General features: G+C 39.1%; 1 protein-coding gene across 2 annotated transcripts in view; it reads right to left on the bottom strand.

Moving 5' to 3' along the window:
* Positions 1–6,442: 6,442 nt before the first annotated feature.
* The window catches only part of PTBP3 (polypyrimidine tract binding protein 3), a 105,142-nt gene continuing 89,325 nt past the window's right edge, over positions 6,443–22,259 (bottom strand). For both annotated transcript variants that reach the window (XM_054033234.1, XM_054033233.1), the window contains 5 exons: positions 16,892–16,925; positions 15,796–15,888; positions 14,653–14,869; positions 13,343–13,420; positions 6,443–12,515 (listed from right to left, as the gene is read on the bottom strand). In XM_054033234.1, coding sequence (XP_053889209.1) covers positions 12,383–12,515; positions 13,343–13,420; positions 14,653–14,869; positions 15,796–15,888; positions 16,892–16,925 — 555 coding nt within the window. In that variant the 3' untranslated portion in view covers positions 6,443–12,382. The remainder of the gene's footprint in view (positions 12,516–13,342; positions 13,421–14,652; positions 14,870–15,795; positions 15,889–16,891; positions 16,926–22,259) is intronic.

Raw genomic sequence — 22,259 nt, 5'->3', positions numbered from 1 at the left:
CAATACTTAAAAATTAGAATAAATGCATATAGGAACTTTTGTTTTTATAGGTTTTCTCCCTAATGCTTTTACCCCAAGAATAAATATTTTGCTTTGTGAAGGCTGGTTGATGTACACTGTTGTACCCTAGGAGAAAGATTAACCACAGGTGCTGGGCCCTGGTCAGACCTGCTGGGGAAATCACAGGTCCAGAGGGAGTGCAAGTCTATACCCTGGTCTGGAGGGGGAGACACACACAGGTCTCTCTCATGAGAGTGGTGATGACTGGGAGTCTGAAAACCGAAGTGGATGCCCTTGAGGAAGACAATGGGTAGGGATCAAAAGAGCAGTTAATCCTGAAACTGAGACAATGGGCAAAGTAGCTGGCTGCATTTTTCTTGCTAAACAAGAAATGAAGTGCAGCAGCTTCTGCTTCCTAGAATTTCTCCCTTTGTCTATTTTTAATCCTTTTAGACTGATCTGAGGTGGGCACTGAACACTCAGGACAGACAGGAGCTTGGGTGAATTTGCAGGAACTAGGAAACAAGTCAGAGCAGCTCTGGACGTGGAAGGGGAGATTTCTGATGCACAAACGGGAATTAGGTGCCCAGCTGCTCTTTGTTCTTTTTACAGTCTTTCAGGGGGTTGGGGAGGAGTAGTTGGAACTCAAGACTTCAATGCAAATGGACTGTCACAGAGATGGATTAAAACCACCTACTCACATTGAGAAAACACAAATATAGGAAACATTTCCCCACAGATCCATAATGCCTCCAGGCTTTGACCACAAGGATGCCAATTTCCATTACTTCCTTAATATTCCTGCCTTAATACATCAGTAAGATAACTGGCATACTGGGATAAGCACTTCAAGGGAGAGTATTTTAGAATCCGCTGCACAAACAGCAAAGCTACTTTCATAGTTTACAAGTTAAATGAGGAACCTTAGTTGCATCATTTAGAAAGTGTTTCCAAATGAGACGATTACAGGGGATGCAGCTGAGTACAACTTTGCATAGTTGGGATGACATTTTGCTAGACACACAGTTGTGGCCTCCGATACTCAAACTCCTGTTAAGGGCTTGACCATAAATGGGAGTTCGCTGATAAAAGGAAAGCTAGTTAGAAATGCTGAGAACCAGCAAGTGATGTAAACATGGGTTCTTTGATGAGATCCTATCTTCCCCACTTAGGGCTTGTTGTTACCATTTTTCCCTACACACCCTAAACTGATCCTTAAGTAAAAAAATGTGTTACTGAAAGGCTCACAGTGATCATGTTTAAGGTGGCTAAAAAAGTTTAGGGAGATTCTTATCTACAAGCAAAAATGTGGAATAATGTGCTCCACAGAGGTGTGATTTCTAAAGCGCACAAATGTGTTGCACATTGTTTTGTGTAGAGCCTACTGGTGTGCACTAAACGTTCCCAAGTGAGCTTTAACATAGTGCTTTTTTAAACAGCACTACATTAAACAGCACCAGCACAGTCTACACTGACCAACTAATGTGCATAATATTAGTGCACTTTAGAAATACACACCCCCACAGTGCACGTTACCCCACTGTTTAGACAAGCCTTACATTAGATGCTGTAGTATTGCTTTTCTCAGATCGTGCATGTGGTATTTACAGCTCTTGCTAGAGGGAAATGTTAAAAAAAACCCTCTAGGTTCATTCCAAGACAAGTGTAATTCCAAGACTCTTTGCGCTAGCTAGACTAAAGGTAGCCTTGGAAGGATTTGATTTTTATTGATAAATGTTGGTAAACATCCATTTCACTGTACACACAGAAACAGATTAAAAAAATATTTCCATCAATGATGACAGAAATTTAGACAGGCAAAGAAAAATGCTGCTTGAAAACAAAGTTGATTTAAGGATATTGACTGTGTATATCTTGACAGGTGATGTTGACAATGTGTATTTTAATGGTTATAAAGTTTTAACTTTCTGAATCTCAACATTTCACTGTCATTAAATAATAATTGTCCGACACTCCCATAATTTCACATAATTGTGAAAATTTAAACAGATGAAATACAAAAAAAATGCTAAAAAACAAACATTGATATTATCTCTCAAAATTATTTTAAAAAATCATCAAATTCTGCCAAGCCTAATGAAACCAGCTCGGGTTTGCCTACTCATGCTATCATCACACCTACACTTGCAGCGTAGACGTACTCCTAAGGGCAGCGATTTTTTGTGTGCGCGCGTGCCCAGTGGAGCCTCAATCTTGATTGGGGCCTGTGGGGATGTTACTTTACAATATATAATGCAACTCCAATCTTTACTTCCCCATTCTCTATATATAATTTAGGGTTTAATGAGTAACACAAGCTATTTTACAATTCACTTTCACCATCAAACTCAATTCAGTGGCTCTAATAAATGTACACATACTACAATGGAGCGGAATATTGTCTCAGACACTGGCTTTAACTTGTCTAATCATTGAACGGGTCAGAAGCAAAGAAGAGCACATCCATTACCACACATGCCTTACAAACCAGCAATAATGGGGAAAGAAACACAGAAAGCCATTGCCCAATTATGGCAGTGCCCACTGAAGACAGATCTCCCTTCTAGGATGGGGTGGGTCCATTAGTATTCAAATTTCCCTTTAGAAATCCTTACTTTACATTTACAGCCCTCGTTGCCACAATTCAGCCAGTGCTGCCTGTCACCAATGAAAGCTCTGTGATGGAAGGAAACCATTACAATACTAAGGGAAACAAGGATTTATTTATTTATTTGGTCCCACAGTAGCTATATAAGCAGGGCCTGTATCCATGAATTTAACACTGACTGACCATTAAATCCTTAAACCAATTGCCCCACCAAATATTCTGCTGCATGGGCAATACTCCTCCACACACTATGTTCTGTCCCAATTCCAACTCAGGTAAATTACACTCTGCTGACCTAAATTCCGCCCTCAGTTTCAGCGGGATATAGTATTCAATTCCTGTCTTCTGTTCTAACGAGGTCCACAACATTGCTCTGCACTGTTAAACTGGCCTGGTGCAGTTGTGCAATTGTGGTGGGCACGAGTGCTTTGCAGGATGTTGAAGAGGCTGGCTCTTATGCAAAGCTCTCAAATACTAACAGAATAAACCACAAATTAGTCTAATGATTAGGAGCTGACATAGGAGCTGTGAAAATCTTGCTGAAGTGATGTAGGCTACACTGTCCTCACTGGAAGATCTTAATTTGATTGGGAAGAATGGATTTCAACAAGTTTACCCACCCCATTGCATTGTACTGCACACGCTCAAAACTCCCTTCACTGCAGTAGCTCCTACAGCATATAATTATCTGAAAAATTCCAATAAAGAACTAGTGAGATATTCAATGATGAGGTACTCAGGGCTTGCAAGCACATCAGGAGAACAAGAACAGTCAAAAAGCCCTAGCTACAACTAGTGAATTTGTATGCAAAAGATCCTTCCAATACTAGAGTAGCTGCAAATGTTCACAATAGTTTAATAGTCAGGCACTATTTATGTTTGAAAGTAAAAATGAGTTACATGTAGTAATAATAAGAGTTACATTAGTTAAGTCTACCGGCTGGTCAAGAAGCATTTCACTCCAGGGAAGTGCAACACATCCCTAGAAACTTCAAGGTGAACTTTCTCAGAGGGAGTTGCTAGGCAATGGTTTTAATGAGAGCTGGGGAGGTGTGCACAGGAAATCTGTCAGCTTCGGGAAGGGACAGAAAAGAGGCTGCTCACTCCTCTTCTGTATACTTTAGCCTTCTCACCTTCTCTCCTTCCATGCTGCTCTCACCCCCACTCTTTGCCACACTTGTTTACATAAACTTTCAGTCCTTGCTTCCCTGTCCCACTGCTCACCTGTGGTGTGTAGGAAATGGCTTGTACCCACACTTCTGGTCCTCAGCCTGGGTCAGTAGCTGCCTGTATATGGTGGTGCAATCGAGCTACCGGTAGACTTGCCACATGCAGCACCGTTCAGTCCCCAACTCCTGAAGATCTGTGTTGGAGAGGGGTGACTAAGGATGGTGCTCATTGGGGCACTTCGTGAAGAGCAGTGCGGTAAGGTTGCATTATGACAATCCTTGGGGTGGTCCCTGCGGCACACATGTTCACACACCAGCTGGTAAGTGTACGAGCAGTGATTGCCCAGTTTGCTGTTATTTAGAAAACCCACTGAAAATCACAGTGATACCAAGGACAGGCTTTCCTGTTAATCAGCATGGATATTCCTGATTTTCAGGAACACATGGCTACTCTATAACTTAAGGAAAGAAAGTGTATTATTTCTTCCCGTGACTATATTGTGGGCAGTGCAATCGTGATGGGAGTGCTATCTTGGTGATCAAGGTTTTTCTGGGGGGAGTAGGAATGGTAGCAGAATGTCTTGCAGCCCTAGCAAAAAATGTGAAGGCTGGCTGCTGGTCTTCCAGAATCAGTACTTTTTCCAGAGGGCTCATCACTGTAGCATCTAAGGGCTGTGTACAAAATTAAGAGTTACATGAGATTAGCTAAATCTACCCACTGGTCAAGAAGCATTTTACTCTAGGGAAGTGCAATACACCTCAAGCTGAATTAGATTGTTGTCACCCTGGGGGACTGCATACAATGTATCAGGAATCACTGTTAGCATTACTTACATTAGACATCACTACTACTGCTATATGTCCTCAGCACTAGATGTCTGATATCTGTAGTGGTTTTTTAGTGACACTTTATAATTTATTTAAAATTAGACTACTATACTTGCTTGCTTAGACTCACTGGTTAAAATAGACAAACAGGCTCACCACACTAGACAAGTGTTGCTTTTAGCACAGAAAAGGGAAATGCACTCCCCTCGACTTCCCCTCATTTTGGTGTCTACTTAAATTCATGCCCAATTACCAACGTGTAATTTAGGGCTTGTCCACACAGCGGAAAAGTCCAGAATAGCTAGCTCGGAATAGCAATTGCTGAATAGTTATTTTGCACTAATACTCTGTCTAGACACTTAGGCTAGATCCACACTACCTGCCTGATTCGGCTGGTAGAGATCGATCTTCTGGTATCGATTTATCACGTCTCATCTGGACTCGACAAATCGATCCCAGAAGTGCTCCCTGTCGACTGCGGAACTCCTGCTCGCCGAGAGGAGGAAGCGCTGTCGACGGGGGAGATTGTCTGTGCCCCGTGGACCCGCAGTAAGTAAACTTAGTTTGATCTAGGCAACGACGACTTCAGCTACGCTATTCTCGTAGCTGAAGTTGCGTTTCCTACATCGATCCCCCGCTCCAGTGTGGGCCAAGCCTTATTCTGCACTAAGAGTGTTTTTTTATGGTTAAGGATTAACAAACTGCACAAAGCCCCTTTTAGTGTGGAATAAGTGTCCATGTGGGACGTTATTTCACAATAACTTTTGTGCTTTAAGTTCACACCCTAGCTATTTGACACTAACTTCCCTGTGTAGACAAACCCTTACACACCACCTCTGAACTCAGCCTCATGGGTCAGAGTGAGTCTAACACAAGTGTAACACACATTGAGGGGCTAGCAGGGAGAAGCACAGTGAGAAAAGGAACTAACAGGAGGATTTAGAAAGGTGTAAGTTAAAGTAGGCCACCCAATACAATACCTAAAGTTACACAATTTGGAACCTGGCCATGTAAGTTACACCAACTTGGTCACACTGATCACTAAGTGGGTGAAAGTAGGTATAAGGGAGTCCAAGGCCTGGTCTACCCTTAACAGTTAGGTCGGCATAGCTACACCTTTACGAGTGTGAAAAATCCACACCCCTGAGAGCTGTTGCTATGCTGACCTACCCCAGGTGAAGATATGGCTAGGTCAGTGGAAGAATGCTTCCTAGGGTAACCAGACAGCAAATGTGAAAAAATCGGGACAGGGGGTGGGGGTAATAGGAGCTTATATAAGAAAAAGACCCCAAAATCAGGACTGTCCCTATAAAATTGGGACATCTGGTCACCCTAATGCTTCCACTGATGGGGCTACCACCACCGGCAGACGTGGATTACCAACAACGGAAAAGCCCCTTCTGTTGGTGTAGGAAACATCTACACTATGGTGCTACAGCAGCATAGCTGTGGCACTGTACCTGTGCCACTTAGTGCCTATAGCTGAGACATGGCCCAAGACACCACCAAGCATTTCCCCTCCAGGTGCCCTTATGGTTGATTTTCTCTCATATATAATGAAGCAGTCCCCAAATACTGTACCCATTCTGAGCTACAACATGCTTTTCCAGTCTATTGGAAACAAGGTGTGTAAATTTAATGATGTTCCTATAGAATAAGTATGCTCTCTTTGAAAACACGCACTGATCCTGTTAAATACTTTTTAAACAAAGAGGTTAAGTTTAGATGGCCAAAATAGGCTATGGAAAAAAAGAAAAAAAATGAAAAGACGACATCATTAGCTTTACAATTAAAAGACAAGGGGAAACCCAAAGCAATAGACAAGAACGCAGAAAAATTTAAGAGAGCACAGATGTAATGACATTTATTAAAAGGCATGCTACAACAACTAGAGTTGTTAGGAAAAGAGTTAAGTATAGATACTCAAGTAATAATCAGCAAATACACAAACTTAAAAGAAATGGAATATACTGTATGTACACAAGTTCAAATTAATCATGCACTACGCAGTTAGAAAATAGGTTTTTTAATATTTCATCTTCTTTGCATTTATAACATAAGTCATCTCAACAGACATGGAATCCTTTCCCTCCAATGCCACAAGCTGCTTTACAAAGGAAAGCTGGTACTGTTGCATATCAAAATATACAAGACAATTGATGTTTATATAAAAACCATTTTATACTTTAACTTGTTCCCAAAAACCTTTTTTGCCAGGTAAAAAAAGTTGTTACAAATATTTACAGCATTTTCTTGTGTTAGATGAACATTCTTACAAGCTGAAAAAGGGACCTTTTTGAACAGATCGTGTAAAATGAGCGAATGTGAGCGACTCCGAGCTATTTTTTCTTGAATACAGTACTAAAAATAGTCCATTAACCCCTTGCCTTATCCCACACCATTTGGTTCACATTAAAATCCCATTTTCCACTAAGTGGTCCATTCACCAATAGTAGATTCAAATAAAAGGTCACTTTGCACTGGGTCTTGTTTCAGAGAGGAGCTTGAAAGAAAAGACAAGTTTTCACAAAATGTCTCAGTAAAACCAGAACAGAGAGTCTTTGGTCAGAGCAATGAGGTGACAGTCTGATGCAAGAATTTGCTTGGTCAGCAATTTTTATGACTTGTGCTGCTGTGGGTCTGGGATGAACTTCTGCAGAAACTGAGTAACATACCAAAAAGAATTTGAATGTGGTTGAAAAGACTAATCATTAACATGTAGGTGATCAGACTTCCATTAATACCACACATACTGTGCAGAGATCCAAGAACTGAAAAACTGTTTACGGTGCTGATATTAGCTTGCTAAGGTACAAGTTCTCCTTTGCCTATGATATTATCAAGGGCTTTCAGCTACACAAGCAGCCCCATTTCTCAGGGTCTTCCCCAGGTACAAGCTGTCATCACCACCACAAGCAGATTATTTTTGGATTCCTGCATATAATGAATATTGCAATGGTAAAGGCAGAGGGATAACTGAAACCTTATTGAAACAGTTGCAATTAATTGCATGTATGGACAATCAGTGGGACAACATTCATTTTAACTATATAAATACACATTTTCCTGAAAACAAGAGTATTGATTCCACTTAAGACTGAAATAGATAAGAAAAAAACTTCAATTAAGACTATTGAAGGCACATAAACTTTGGTCCCATTTTGGTTTTTTCCTCCGTAAAACCCTGAAATTAAGTATTTTAGAAATTTTCAATTATTCTGAAATAATTCACAATTCCTAATGGTTACAATTTGCTCTGAAAAAAGATTGAGAACAGTCTTGTATATAACACACAGATCTTTAGACTACAATAGGAGTTGAAGTTCATTTAAAGAAAAAGCCCTGTGCAATCTCAAATGCTTTGTTTCAGCACAATAGTAAAATATTTTAAGTCTGGCAGTTTTGCTCTCGTTAACAACAGACCAAGACAAAAGGTAAAGGCAAACAAAAATGGCTTTAAATGCAGTTGCACTTTTTCTTTCTAGTTTAAAAAATAGCAGTACATGTTAGTAGGAATACCAGAACATAAAACAGCAAGTCTCAGAGACTCTTAGAAGAAAGACAGAAGGAAGTGTGGAGCTAATTAAATGTGTAGCAGAAGGAATGGACTTACTGGTCATACAAACTCCAAACTGGTATATTTTTTTCCAGTTGCAGCAAGTATTTACTTCTGCACGCAAACAGATGTTTTCAATCTGAAGAATAGGAAATACCAGGTAAGCAACTCTCCTTGGAAGGTGACCTTTTCAACATGTAGGCAAAGAATGGGTCTCAGTATATCAGTGCACAAGGAATAGTGCTACTGAGGGGACAAACGTACAAGATAAAGTTAAATTAAGAAAAAGCAGAACAATTTTAAAACTTTAAAAGTTTCAGAAGTTTCTGTGAGGTTCAGCTAATTTACAAAATATTTGGACTGTCAGAAAACTTACTCTAAGCACTCTGAACATAACACCACAGATGGAGAAGTTTTGTTCTGGTTAGTCCCTGCAGTATGGCCTTTACTTATTAAAATTTCTTTGCGTTTAAGCCAAAATGGAAAAACAAAATTCTGCATCTGAATGTTTTGGTACGTGTATTCAGGACCTGACCAATAAAAATAAATTTGAATATTCTGCATTAGAACTTTGGGATTTAAATTAACTTGTAATTAAGAGTGTATATTTCAAAGATCACAATCTCTCATAAGCCTTGATCATGCAGGGAACTCTGCCTACACAGAGCTACTTAGGGATGCCAACCTTTCAGGATTGTCCTGGAGTCTCCAGGAATTCAAGATTAATCTTTAATTAAAAAGTATATCATGTGATGAAACCTCCAGGAATATGTCCAACCAAAATTGGCAACCCTAGATCTGCTCCTTGTCAAATTAAGGACTTAGGTGTGTAGATAAATTTCTCTGTTTTGGCCTGATCTCTCCCTAAAGAAATATCTTACTAAACAAGAGACTATTTTTGTTTGTTTGGAAATATGCAAGGAAACAAAATAAATTTGATAGAGCTTTAACCAGAACTCTCAATTTAAAAGCAAACAAATTAAAATGTACTGCTATTTTTGAAATTTGTGATATGTCTGCACCTTATGTAAAAGAGTCCTCCCACAGAGACATAATCCTTAACAAGTACACAAACCTAAAAATAAGTTGATAGGGATAACACTACAGATCAACAGCAAAAATGAATTACTGAAAATACAGGATAAATGTATGACAAAACAAAAGCACACAGAAGATTAGAAATATCCACCCCCCAGATTTTTTCTTTTAAAGAAACAAAACATCAGAAATCTGTGCCAACATATAAGCTGTAGGCCTCTACAATTCAAACTGCAAATAGTCCAGAACTGACTTTATCCATGTACTAAGCATAGCTACATTTTTAAAGTTAACAAATCAAACATGTTCTTCCATTTTTAATACCACACCAAAAATCCCTCATCTTTTCAGATTAGTTCAAGCATTCCCACCTTCTGTTATAGGGTCAATAAATTAAAACGCATGTCATGTGCATATTTGTATACACACACAGCATATTATACACACAGTATACTCACACACGCCACTCAATATTATACATGCCAATACTAATACTCAAACTTAAAAGGTTGCTTTTCCTGGCTTCAATTACATTCATCTCCAATATAATTCCTTTCCCTGGTAGCAGCAATTCTTTAAAAACAAAACAAACAAAAAAAACCCCAGTGTTGGCCAAGTTACATGGGCAATGTTTTAATAAATTATGCAGATGTCCTCAACAAGTGCAGTAAGGAGGCATATTCATTATGGCCCCAATTCAGCAGGGTACACATGCCTGAAAGCCCTATGAATAGTCCCACTGACATCAGTGAAACTACTTGTGATGTAAGATGTGTTAAATACCTTGTTGAAGAAGGACCTATCTGAAAATGAAGAGTGCAAGATTCTACTAGAAAAATCAACCTAATGCAGTGTTTTATTTAAAGATAATGTTGTGGAACCAAGGAATCCCACACAGTTTTGTGAATTCTGAAGAAACCGGCTTGACTTTTCCCACATGGGATCAGCTACTTGAAGGTGGCAAGACAGAGGATCACAAATGTCAAAAATTTCCCCTCATACTTCTCCCTCGTCTCTTTACATCTTTCAGTAAATAAATATATTTGAAGGTATTTACTCATCATGTGCACACCTCCTATGCAATATACACATCTATCTCGATAGACATACCTGCTGTCAAACAATGTTTATATTACAATAAAATGCATAGAGTTTTGCCAACTTCATCATTCTGGTCAGCCTACTGTACAACATAAAAAGCTATATAACTTAGGAAGCCAAGTCAATAACCTGCTCCTTATCGTATCATTCTACAGAAATTTTTGAAACAATGTATCTAACTTCTGTGTCAGGATGGTTACTCAATTTTTGCTACAGAGACCATCACCCTCCTATAAGTGTGGATCTATAAATTTGCAGAATTGTCCCTGTCTGACAATCCTCAACTGGGATTAGGGAAAGAAAATATAGATTTAATGAAAAACCAAGATGAATGAGTGCCACAGACCATTACAGCAGAAAAACTTTACATCTTTTCTACTTTCATAGCAGTTACAAAAGCAGAAATAAACAACCATTTATGTTTGAGAGGAATATCTCTTTAAAAACTCGATCCAATTTCTGTGGACATAACTTCTAAAAAGGATATTTCTTTTTATAAAAAACTTAACATTGTTTAATACAATCATAGAAATAACTTTAAAATTTATACCTACATTCAACAAAAATAGTAAGAATTGCATCTCAACTTGCTCTCCAAACAGAAGTGGACATTCAGTATTGAAGTTATGATATTTATGAAGGAAAGCAAGTCAACCTTTTAGTACTGTAAACTCAGTACTGAGGGGAAAAAAGGAATCCTGAGACGAAATATTATGAAACATTAGATAAGATCCAGAAACTGGAATTAATTTTTTACAGCCAAATATTGGTGTCAGCCAACTGTAACCAGGTAAATTTGAAGAGGCCTACAGGATGTGCACTGAGTTATCCTTCTTCCCACCTCCCCATCTCTACACCAAAGCACCAAAACTTTGAATTCAGACTATTACTTATTGAAAAAACATTTTTAAAATCACAATGAAAACACTTAAAAACTAATCGATCAAGAAAAAAATCTCTCACCAAGCCCACAATACAGTTTTCAAGATACTTTAGATAAAACTCTAAGCTATTGTATCATAAGCACATAATAAGGCACGTAATAAGAAATTAAGTAAATACACAGTAATTCTGATTTAAGTATTAGAGATTATAGTGGTACAAAAAACCCTTGAGGTTATTTTTTTTTTCTAAAGACGACCTTACCAAAAATAACTTTTTAAAAATTTGTCAAACCATATGATAGACCTGAATATTTTCCTTAAGACTGTAAACATTTTTTTTTTTCTGAAAAGAAAGGTTAAAAACTGTGTGAAATCAGGACTATTTTCTCCTTTCAATTGCTCCAAAGTTATATTACACAACATCATTTCATGGTAAAAAACCCAAAAATCTGAAGCTTTCATTCATAATTCTATTCCTAGCTACAAGTGTCAATGATACCACATTTCAAAAGATCTCACTTATTTTGATTTTACTTTACTCCAGGGAGAGACAAGGCACTGCCTTTCCTCCAATAATTTCACCTCCACAAACAATTGCAGATTTTTAAAAAATGCATAAGCTATTCAGAAAGATCAGCCAAAATATGGATATACCATTCAATAAAATAAATATTGTTCAATAGATATTCATTGTATAAGCTTGCTTTTCATTGAGAAACTCAAGCACTCTTTCCCATTCAAATTAGTGTTTAATCCGTACAGAGGAGTAGATTTAGTATTTCATCTGAAGCATTCTTTGAATGGTATATTTTAAATAGGCTTGGAAATGTCATGTAAGGCTAATTTGGAACAAAAACTAAAAGGGTGTTCCTGAAATATAATTCAAAGGAGGGAATTTGACTATAAATATTGTTGCTAAAGATTAATTCCATAGAAGAAACGGTTTCTGGAGGAATATTAAACCTATGACCACATTACTGGCAGAAAACAAATGGAAAGATCATCCCTTGATTCTTTACTGTGTACACGAATACACATGAACATCAAACTCAGCATGAGTTTTTTTTTCTTTTCCCTTTTTTTTTTTTTTTTTTTTTTTTTTTTAAAGAGGCAAGAGTTGGTCTTAGCTGTTTCAGTCTCTGTCTGAAGGTTTTACTGAAACTGTGGTGCAGTCTTAATAGGAAAGTTCACAGAAAAGTCAGATTGTAGATTTCGAGAAAGAAACTCTGAGGTGATGGTTTTCCCCAAGGTCATGATTATGAAGCTCAATGAGAGCCTGGATTGCTTCTTCCACAGTGCCCAACTGGATGAGAGCCATTTTGCGATCTTTCCTGAAGTTCAACAGAAGAACAAAATTAATTCTAACCAATGCCTGATTACACCAACACCTCCCAAAAAACCTCTGATAGCGTTTTTCAGCCACTGTATTATCTGCTGAGACTTTTGTATAATAAAAGAATCAGAACAAGAGATGTACCTACTAAAACAAAACTAGAAGCAGATAGAACTATATAAATCTTCAAGCAGATGGCCTGCTGTGGTCCCACTTTGTTCCAGGATCCTGTTGCATATCAAAAGCTAAAAAGGATAAATATATATGGCTGGAAGGCCTCTAAGGAGAGTTTAAGTGTTGGCCATTTGAAAGGAGTAGTTCTTGCCTATGAATTGGTATTCAATCAATGCCCCAGGACACAGTACTGCTGCAACTGATATCTTTCAGATGAGCTTTTAGACCCCATAGTTCTTTAAAATGAACAGGGGAGTTATTTCTAGTGCTCTGTCGAAATTTCAATTTGGGCATCTACATCCTGTCACAAAAGAGTCCCATGCAATACTAATTGGATACTATATTATACTTCATTTTCTGTCAGTACTGTACAGTGTTAGTATCCACGGTTTAACAAAGCCCTGGCTGGGCTGGTTTAGTTGGGGTTGGTCCTGCTTTGAGCAGGGGGTTGAACATTCCTGAGGTCTCTTCCAACCCTAATCTTCTATGATTTAACGGTTTTCTAAAACTCCCTGCAAAGGTAGTTATATCTTTGTCCATAAAATTTCTTCACATACACAGTTTCTATACATAAAAACAGTTCACTATCCATCAGGATTAAAGTTTCTATAATAAAATTATTAAATGCTCTAATCTGCTCTGAGAACTTACTGGAAGAATTTGAAGGCTTTCACAGTACATCCAGTATCTGCAAAAAGATTCTTCAGGTCATCAACAGTAACTGAAGGTCTAAAATGAAAAAATGCTCCAATTAATTATAATCCTGTTATAGATTTTATACTCTCGCTGTTCTTTTGAACTTCCATTCCAGGCTTCCTATGTAAAGTTTGACAGTCCAAGGTCCAAATTTTGTTTTGATCAATTTAAGTCAGTACAAACTGTGGCCCCACGTGTCGAGACTTTTATATTGTGACTTAACATTTCAGTGTTCTACAAATTCCTAAGACAACATTCAGGCTTTCCCCTGCATTGTTCACAAATGCAACTGCACGGAATTCATTCAGAACTCAGATTTCTAGAACTGTAGAATTATAAGTTAAAATAATTTGAACATTTTTACTTTTTGAAGTACGTTGTTTTATTTAAAATGTGGTCCTCTGAATATAGCTTTGATAAGGCTTCCCCCCCCCCACCTCCCTTTTTGAAACAATGTTCCTTTAAGGTAATGTTATGTACAACCACAGTTGCAGTGTTAAGGAAGCTTGTCTGAGAACGGATGGTATTAACTAGCTCAGTTTTTCTTTTTCTTGCTCACTTTCTGGTTCTGATGTTCTAGCACAATGCTGCAATATTAGAGGTTATTAATTCTCCAGAAAGATCACAAGCTAGTTTGGATTCCATCTCCTAATGTTCAGTCTAAAATCTGACAGATTCCCTTTAAAATGTTAGAGAAAAAAAAAAGAAAGAAACAGTGTCTTAAAACAATCACGTGTATTACACCATTCCTACATAAACAGTCATTTCATAAAAATAATATTCATTGTATAATATGACTATCGTATGTTATTTAGCAAAGTCTAGTAACAGGTTTTCAAGAACTTTGCCTTCAGCACAGATATACAATGCTGGATATGGTCTGCAAAAAATATCAAAGAAAAACAGGTTGTATCCACATAGTTATTGCTGAGTGCACTATAAGGACTCGGTCTTCTTAAAACTGAATTTGTCCCTTTCAGGAGTAACAGAAGTAACTGTCACAGGATTTTGTCACTGTTAAAGCTATATTTGGAAATGAATGCACTGAAAATTCTTTGGTTAAAAAGCAATACAGACACTGCAACCCATTTTTACAGTTTTTGAGCATGGGGAAAAGAATCACTAAATCTTAGCAAACAGAAAAAGGCAAAGGAAAATATTCAGACCTGTGTCAAACTACAGATGTTTAAAAAAAAAAACAAAAAACTCATTTTTTAACAGACAAGTTCCTTTTCAAATTGAGTTGTGCATGTTTGGATACTTACGGAATGTTGGAGAGATGCAGAGTAGCAGATGGAGGGAAGATATTTAGGAAGTTTTTAGATCCAGGCTTCTTAAAGCGATGTAAAGGGCTATTGCTATAGTCCTTAGTCAGACCTTGGTCCTCTTGTCCCTCACGAGGAAGTTGAACAGTTTGATGCTTTGAGAGAGTTGCCCGGAGCACCTTTCCATAAAGTCTCTGTCCATTTAAGTGGCTCATGGCTAGAACATAAATGTTGACAGTAATATCTGAACAGGAAAATAGACTAAGAAAAAATCCCCACACCGTTTGAATGACTAAAATTTCAAGCTTATCCAACAGTGCCATTTATAGCTGGATATGAGCTTCTCAAGTATAACAGCAACTATTAACAACATTAAATAAAGCAAAAATTCTAAAGATAACCATAATGGATATAATACAACCTCTAACCTTAATTTAATGATAATACAAAGATTCTTCTAATCCAATTTTTCAGTTTTATTTTTGATTGAACATTTGAATATTTAAGATATAGAAAAAATACTTTCAAAATCTTTAACTTATTTTGGCACAGTATTCCTAGTATCACACCAAAGTAGCTTTTCCTCTGAGTACTACAGAAGAGACTCACTTCTTACTTTAGAACAAAAAGCTTAGTAACATGTTAAATTAGGTGTTTTGATATTCCTGTGCCAGTCTGAGACAGTGCATGCACTAAAATTATTAATGTCTACAACTCACTATTGACAACAGAAATTCAAATATACTCATCCCATTATTAATCTGTATTGTAGATAACTCTGCATTCTTATTGCTTTGGCAAAATCCTGAGCAAACAAATGAGTTTTAAACTCATTTTTGTACTGATGGGAGGCTGGGTTTTGCTAGTGGGTTTTACTACTGATTTGGTTTGCTTGGTTTTTTTTAAGTTATGTCAGAAGTGCCTGAAGTAACAGAACATTTTATTGAAAAAGTTATGATCTGTAGCTATTTAGTATGTTTAAGGCAGTAATTGAACAGTAATTCTGAATAGCGAATTGTGGAATGGCAGACACCTAGAGCTCTTCTGAAACTCCAAATCAGCTGTTAATTTTGTTAACTGCTGTAATGGAAACTGCAGATATCAGTACAACAAACATGCCCATGAAAACCTGGTTATTAGTACCTAGTTGAGCCTGGGTTGCATCTGCCATCTGAACCAAAGCATTTTCTTTTTTGTTAAACATGATCTTTACTCGATGCACATCACCATAGACACCTGTGGAAATCCAAAAAAGGTACTTTAAATGTATTAAAGTGTCTGGAGCATCTGATTATCTATAGTGCAAAACACTCAAGTGTCAAGTTTATATCACTGAAGTTCATCAGCAAAAATGGAGAATAATCAATCTATTTAAAACAGTTGGGCAAGGATCTTTGTATGGAGAGCTTTCAAGGTTATGTCTCTTTCTGCATTTTTCTGAAGGAGTGAGGAATTGTGAATAAATGTGGCATCTTTTTCAATGCTAATTTAACACCGACAGACCCCGGATCATCCACGGGCAAGACTGAACCCGGGACCTTTAGAGCTAAATGCATGTGCCTCTACTAAATGAGCTAAAAGATACATGACCCTTAGCTAAAGCTGTAGCAGGCTCATTAATCTCTAAGTGGTTTCGGTGCCACTAGAGGGGACAGAACACCACACCCAGGAGATGTGTGGGTTACACTAACATCATAGACAGTTATTTTTAAATGCTAAATTTGACAACAATAAAAAAAAGACAGGATCATTCAAGATACCAACAAAACATGAACAAAGAATCTGTGTATGTACAAAGCCCTCACTTTATTTCCTCTGACATTGTCTCCCCACCCAACTCTGGTGACACAAAGGAAGGGGAGGCAAACGTGAAAGGGAGCACATACTCAGAATCCACTAAGGCATCATATCTAGGTTAGCTCTCCCAGGCCGATCCACCATTTTATTTTATTTTTTCTGCTTTGAAATTTCCCCCCCCTCTTCTTTTGTGACTACTGATCCAAGCTATTGTCATATTAAACCCAGCATATTCTCGAGATTTCCTTGAGATTGAAAACATGCAAGCCTGCCTTGAATGTAAGCGATTTGACAGGACAGGGTAACTGTTTTTCTGGATAAGGAATAAAAATGAAATTTTAATTAAATCAGTTCATCAGATGAACAATAATGCTGATCCTGTGATTTCTCACAGTACATTTCAAATAATGTTCTGTAGTAGTAGAGGCAATAAAAACCTTACCAAATAGGATAAAGAGCCCATGAGGTGTGATAGCCTGTATAAATGACAAGACAAAACAAATTTTAACACCATTTGAATATATAAAAGGAATTCATGCCGTAAGTAATTATAGCCAACTATTTTGGTTACTAAGTACTACTGCAAACTGGTAAAAACATCATGCTTGGGTTTTGTTTTGTTTTTTAAAGAATAATTCTTTTCATATTTTCCCCAATAATTTCATCTGCTTGCCCCAATGGATGCAGCATAATGCGTTTTAACACGCAAAATGTTTTCAATAGGCAATTATAAAATTGGCAATAGTTCACAACCCTATACGCTCCATTCTTCATCTTTTGCAATAGTAAGAACTTGCTTACTACCGAGCAGCAGGTCTCAAACTGTAGGTCGTGTCCCCAAAGTGGGTCGCGACCCCGTTTTAATGGGGTTGCCAGGGCTGGTGTCAGACTTGCTAGGGCCGGGGCCAAAGCCCAAGCCCCACTACCTGGGGCCAAAGCCCCAGGGCTTCAGCCCTGTGTGGCAGGACTCAGGCTTGGGCTTCAGATTACAGGTCCCCTTCCCAGGCGGAAGCCCTTGGGGATCAGCTTTGGCCCCCTGGCTTGGGGCATCGGGTGGGCTCAGGCTCCACTTCCCCCTTCCTGGGGTGGTCTTGTAATTTTTGTTGTCAGAAGGGAGTCACGGTGCAGTGAAGTTTGAGAACCCCTGCTATAGAGTATGCAATTACTTTAAACTCAGTGTAAGTAGCTGCTAAATGAAAATAATCTGCATGCACCAATTCTTGTTTTCAGACAAGTTCTCATTCACTAAAGCACTCAAGCTTATGCTTTAATGTAAAGCACATGCTTCAGTGTTTTATGAACAGGGGTGGTTTGTTGAATCAGAATCTAGAGGAACAAAAACAACGAGGAGTCTGGTGGCACCTTAAAGACTAACAGATTTATTTGGGCATAAGCTTTCGTGGGTAAAAAACCCACTTCGAAAGCTTATGCCCAAATAAATCTGTTAGTCTTTAAGGTACCGCTGGACTCCTCGTTGTTTTTGTGGACACAGACTAACATGGCTACCCCCGATAGAAGAACATAGAGCATAAGGGACACAATTATGGGCATTATTTCCTGTAGACCAGAAAGATAACCATAAAATTACGAATGGCCATTTGGGGTACAGATTTGATTTCTCTCAATCATTCTCCATCTCAGCCTAATGCTATCCTCAAAAAAATGACGCCTGTTCTAGGGAGGTATTTGTAGGAAGAGTAAACGAAGTTCACTCAGAACCAAATATCCAGTAAGTTGTGTGTCCACTATTACAGTTATAAAATGTTTAGTGTTAATTTATAAACAAGGCTCATGTACAAAATTTGGGGGGAGGGGGAGGCAAAAAACCAACAGTTACCTACCATTTGTAACTGTTGTTGTTCTTCAAGATGTGTTTCTCACGTCCATTCCAATTAGGTGGATGTGTGCTGCGTGCACAGTAGCTGGAAAGTTTTCCCCCTAGCAGTACCCATTGCCAGCTTAGGCGCCCCCTGGAGTTGCACCTCCATGGCACTGTATATAGCGCCCTGTGAACCTGCTGCCACTTCAGTTCCTTCTTGCCAGCCTTGCTCTGACAATGGGTCTTGGAATGGACGTGAGCAATACATCTCGAAGAACAATTACCAAAGGTAGGTGACTTTTTTCTTCAAGTGCTTGCTCATATCAATTCCAATTAGGTGACTCCCAAGCAGGAACTCTGAGGCAGGGTCAGAGCTCCTGGGTTCACTGATTGAAGTACCGCTCTGCCGAAGGCTGCATTATCTCTAGCCTGCTGAGTAATAGCGTAATGCGAGGTAAAGGTATGGATTGAGGACGACGTCACAGCCCTGCAAATTTCCTGGGTTGGAACCTGGGCCAGGAATGCAACTGAAGATGCCTGTGCCCTTGTGAAGTGCGCCGTCAGCATGGGGGCATGTACTTTCGCTAGACCGTAGCATGTCCGGATTCATGATGTAATCCATGATGAAATCCTTTGAGAAGAACTGGAAGCCCTTTCATTCTGTCTGCTACTGTGATGAATAGTTGAGTGGTTTTTCGAAGCGGCTTTGTCCATTCGATATAGAAGGTGAATGCCCAGCGAACATCCAAAGAGTAGAGTTTTTGTTCCTGGCTGTTTGCGTGTGGCTTGGGGTAGAAAACTGGGAGAAAAATATCCTGATTAACATGAAACTGGGAGTTGACCTTCGTGAGGAAGGCTGGGTGTGGCCAAAGTTGAACCTTGTCCTTATAGAATACTGTGTAAGGCGGCTCAGACGTTAGGGTCTTAAGCTCAGATACCCTCTTGGCAGATGTTATCGCCACAAGGAATGCTACCTTGAATATGAGAGAGAGCAAAAGGCATGTCACAAGTGATTCAAAGGAGGGGCCCCATTAATTTGGAAAGAACCAGGTTAAGGTCCCAGGCTGGGATTGGCTGCTGTACTTGAGCGTATAGCCTGTCAAGTCCTTTAAGAGAGCATCCAACTATTGGGTTGGTGAAGACCGATTGGCCCGCCATGCCTGGGTGAAAGGCGGAAATGGCAACCAAGTAGACTTTTACTGATGACAAAGCGAGCCCATCCTGCTTCAGGTGCAGAAGGTAGTCCAAGATAAAATTCGAAGCTGGAGCCCCCGGTAGAATACACTTTCTTCCTGAAAAGGTCCAGCTTCTTCGCATCTTGGGCTTTAGGTGATGGACCTTGGTGCCCCTGACGTTCCTGTTCATTTGTCGCCGCCGCTGCCGCTACCACTAAGGAGTCTGATGGTGGGTGCGAATAAAAGTGTTCAAATGCTTTAGAGTGGACAAAATACTTCCTCTCTGTCCTTTTCACCATCGGGGGCAGGGAGGTGGCGTTTTCATGGTATCTTGTATGATTTTAATGAGTGACAAGGCAACTCAGAGCAGGAGTCAACAGTGCCAGGCTAGGTGGTGCCGTGCTTATGTGGCCCAACGCGGATCTCACTGTGCCTGAGTCCTTCCATCCCGGTGTGGGTGAACAGCACTCTGTCTGGCTTCTTGAGGGACACTAGGAACAGTACCACGCACTGCCATGTGTGGAGTCCCTGTAGAGGGAGCTCTGCTGGTGCCGAGCATCTCTATCCAAGTCCTTTTTTGGTACCAAAGTTTCCCATGTTGATGCCGGAGTACTGTGCACCAATGCTGAGGAACTAGGTGTTGGTTTAGCTGAGCCCAGCTCTGAGTGAGGATGGCCTCCCTCAGAAGGATTGTCAACCGTTGGCCCCTCTCTTTGAGTCCTGGGGCAAAATCCCCATAAAGATCTTGTAATGATCCTTCTGGTGCAATTCCCCCAGACACTTCAAGCAGGAAGTATGAGGGTCGCTCCTGGGCATAGGCTTGTTACAAGCTGTGCAGTGTTTAAGCTCTGGGGACCGAGGCATGCCCTGGTACCCCCAAACAATTCCCTACCAGAATTTTAACTATATAATGACTGAACTAAGTACAACTACTAATCTAACTAAACAAGCGTCCCGGCTAACTGTCACAGGACGTAAGAAGGAACTGAAGTGGCGGCAGATCAGCAGGGCCCTATATATGGCGCCATGGAGGTGCGACTCCAGGCGGCACCTAAGCCAAACCGACAGGTACTGCTAGGGGAAAAACCTTCCGGCTACTATGCACACGGCATGCACACACCTAATTGGAATCAACATGAGCAAGCACTTGAACAGCGGTTTCTTTAATTTTTAAAAGAATAAACCTCTTTTTAAAACAGAAGAGGAAATACATTTTATATTCCAAATCTGACCGTTTTAGAAACTATGAACAATAATAACAGACCGCCATAGGAAATGAAGCCCTTTTCCTTAAAAATATCTTGACGCAAGCTCCAACTTCAGCTATGCTGGCTTGCCATTTGTGAGTAAAAAATAAATACATATTTAGTGAGAGAGGGCAAGGTGAGCATCCTAAATCCAGGCAACATGCAAGAGTTGCTTCTGTTGCTGGAGCTCCCGCTGCAGGCTTAACAGCATAGCTAGGAGCTACATGCAGGAAGGGGATGAAGTTGAATCGTATGCATGCAGCTATGAGAAGAATTTGTCCCAAACATAGTAATTATTGAAGCACAAATGGTACCCTTATAACAAAGTCACCAACAGGGGTACTCTCCAAGTAGCACATGTCCAGTGTTCTGAGTTTTAAATGACCTTTTCAAAAGGTTTGGCAATATCTGGTTAGCTTACACTGTAGAATGCATTCAAAGTTCTTGGCATTGCCTTTTTAGAATTGCAATGAATAGTGAACAAAACAGCAGTGCTACAAATATCTTTGTTCTATGTTTCACATGTGCATATGGTTTAGCAGAATATGTTCACTTAGGAATGAGAGAGTCATCATCTTTGGTTGTCAGCAGCAAGAGGCACTCCCAGCTTCTACTACAGTAATCAGGGTACAACCCAACATTTGTTTTAAAAAGTTAAGTCTTAAGTTATCTTTCTATCTTCTTTCTTCCCTGTTCCCACTCAGTGGGATTGTGTACAATGGATGTAGTAACGTCTGTGGTTTCCTAATGCAAGGATTAGTAGTGTAGGACTAACCATGCAGAAAGTTTAAATGTTTGAGAAAAGAAAGCTCATTTTCATAACCTTCCCCCTTCCCTACCCAAAGAGCTCTGCAAGGTTCTCTGTGGAAATCCTGGTAGGAAGAATTTTGTTTGGCCTTGTTTAACAGACTGATTTTTTCCAAGAATAAGATTATCCACTTTGAAGCCAGTATTTGTAGCCAGACAGGCCTTGGCCAGCCCACAAGGCTTGTGTATAAATTTGTTCTGGATACACTGCAACACAAAATAAAAATTCAGACTTTTTTTTAAACTACTGACTATATACAGTACTGTTTCTTTGCTTTGTCACATTTGTAGCATTGTCTCATTTCAGGTACTTAAAAGGCATGTGTACAATCCGAATTTTGCAAATAAAGATTGTTAAATATTGGTAATGTGAAGAAAAGTGCTTCTATTTCAGTGACAGCCATCAGAGAATTCTGGAGATACGATGAGTTAGGTGAACCTGAAAGAACTGTATGAAATAGCAAGCAGCTATTTTACATTTCTATGATATAGTTAGTCTGTGAACAGACAAATGTACAGTATATCAAAACAGACTCAATGAAGAAACTTGTAAATAAGATCTGACACCTTTTTAATACCTATTTTACACTTTATATTTATGCTAAGTTTCTAAAGAACTGGGGATAAGTTAGTGAGAAACTCTACCTATGCCACCTTCAGATAAAACAAATACTGAAATCGTATAGCTATATAATATTTTGGTCTGATAATTTTACTGCAAATTTATAAAACTAAACAATAATCACAAAGTAGGTATATTTA

This window comes from Malaclemys terrapin, chromosome 6 (assembly GCF_027887155.1).
Source record: "Malaclemys terrapin pileata isolate rMalTer1 chromosome 6, rMalTer1.hap1, whole genome shotgun sequence".
NCBI lineage: Eukaryota > Metazoa > Chordata > Testudines > Emydidae > Malaclemys > Malaclemys terrapin.
The sequence above is the reverse complement of the archived record's forward strand: the minus strand, read 5'-3'. Positions and strand labels throughout refer to the sequence as shown.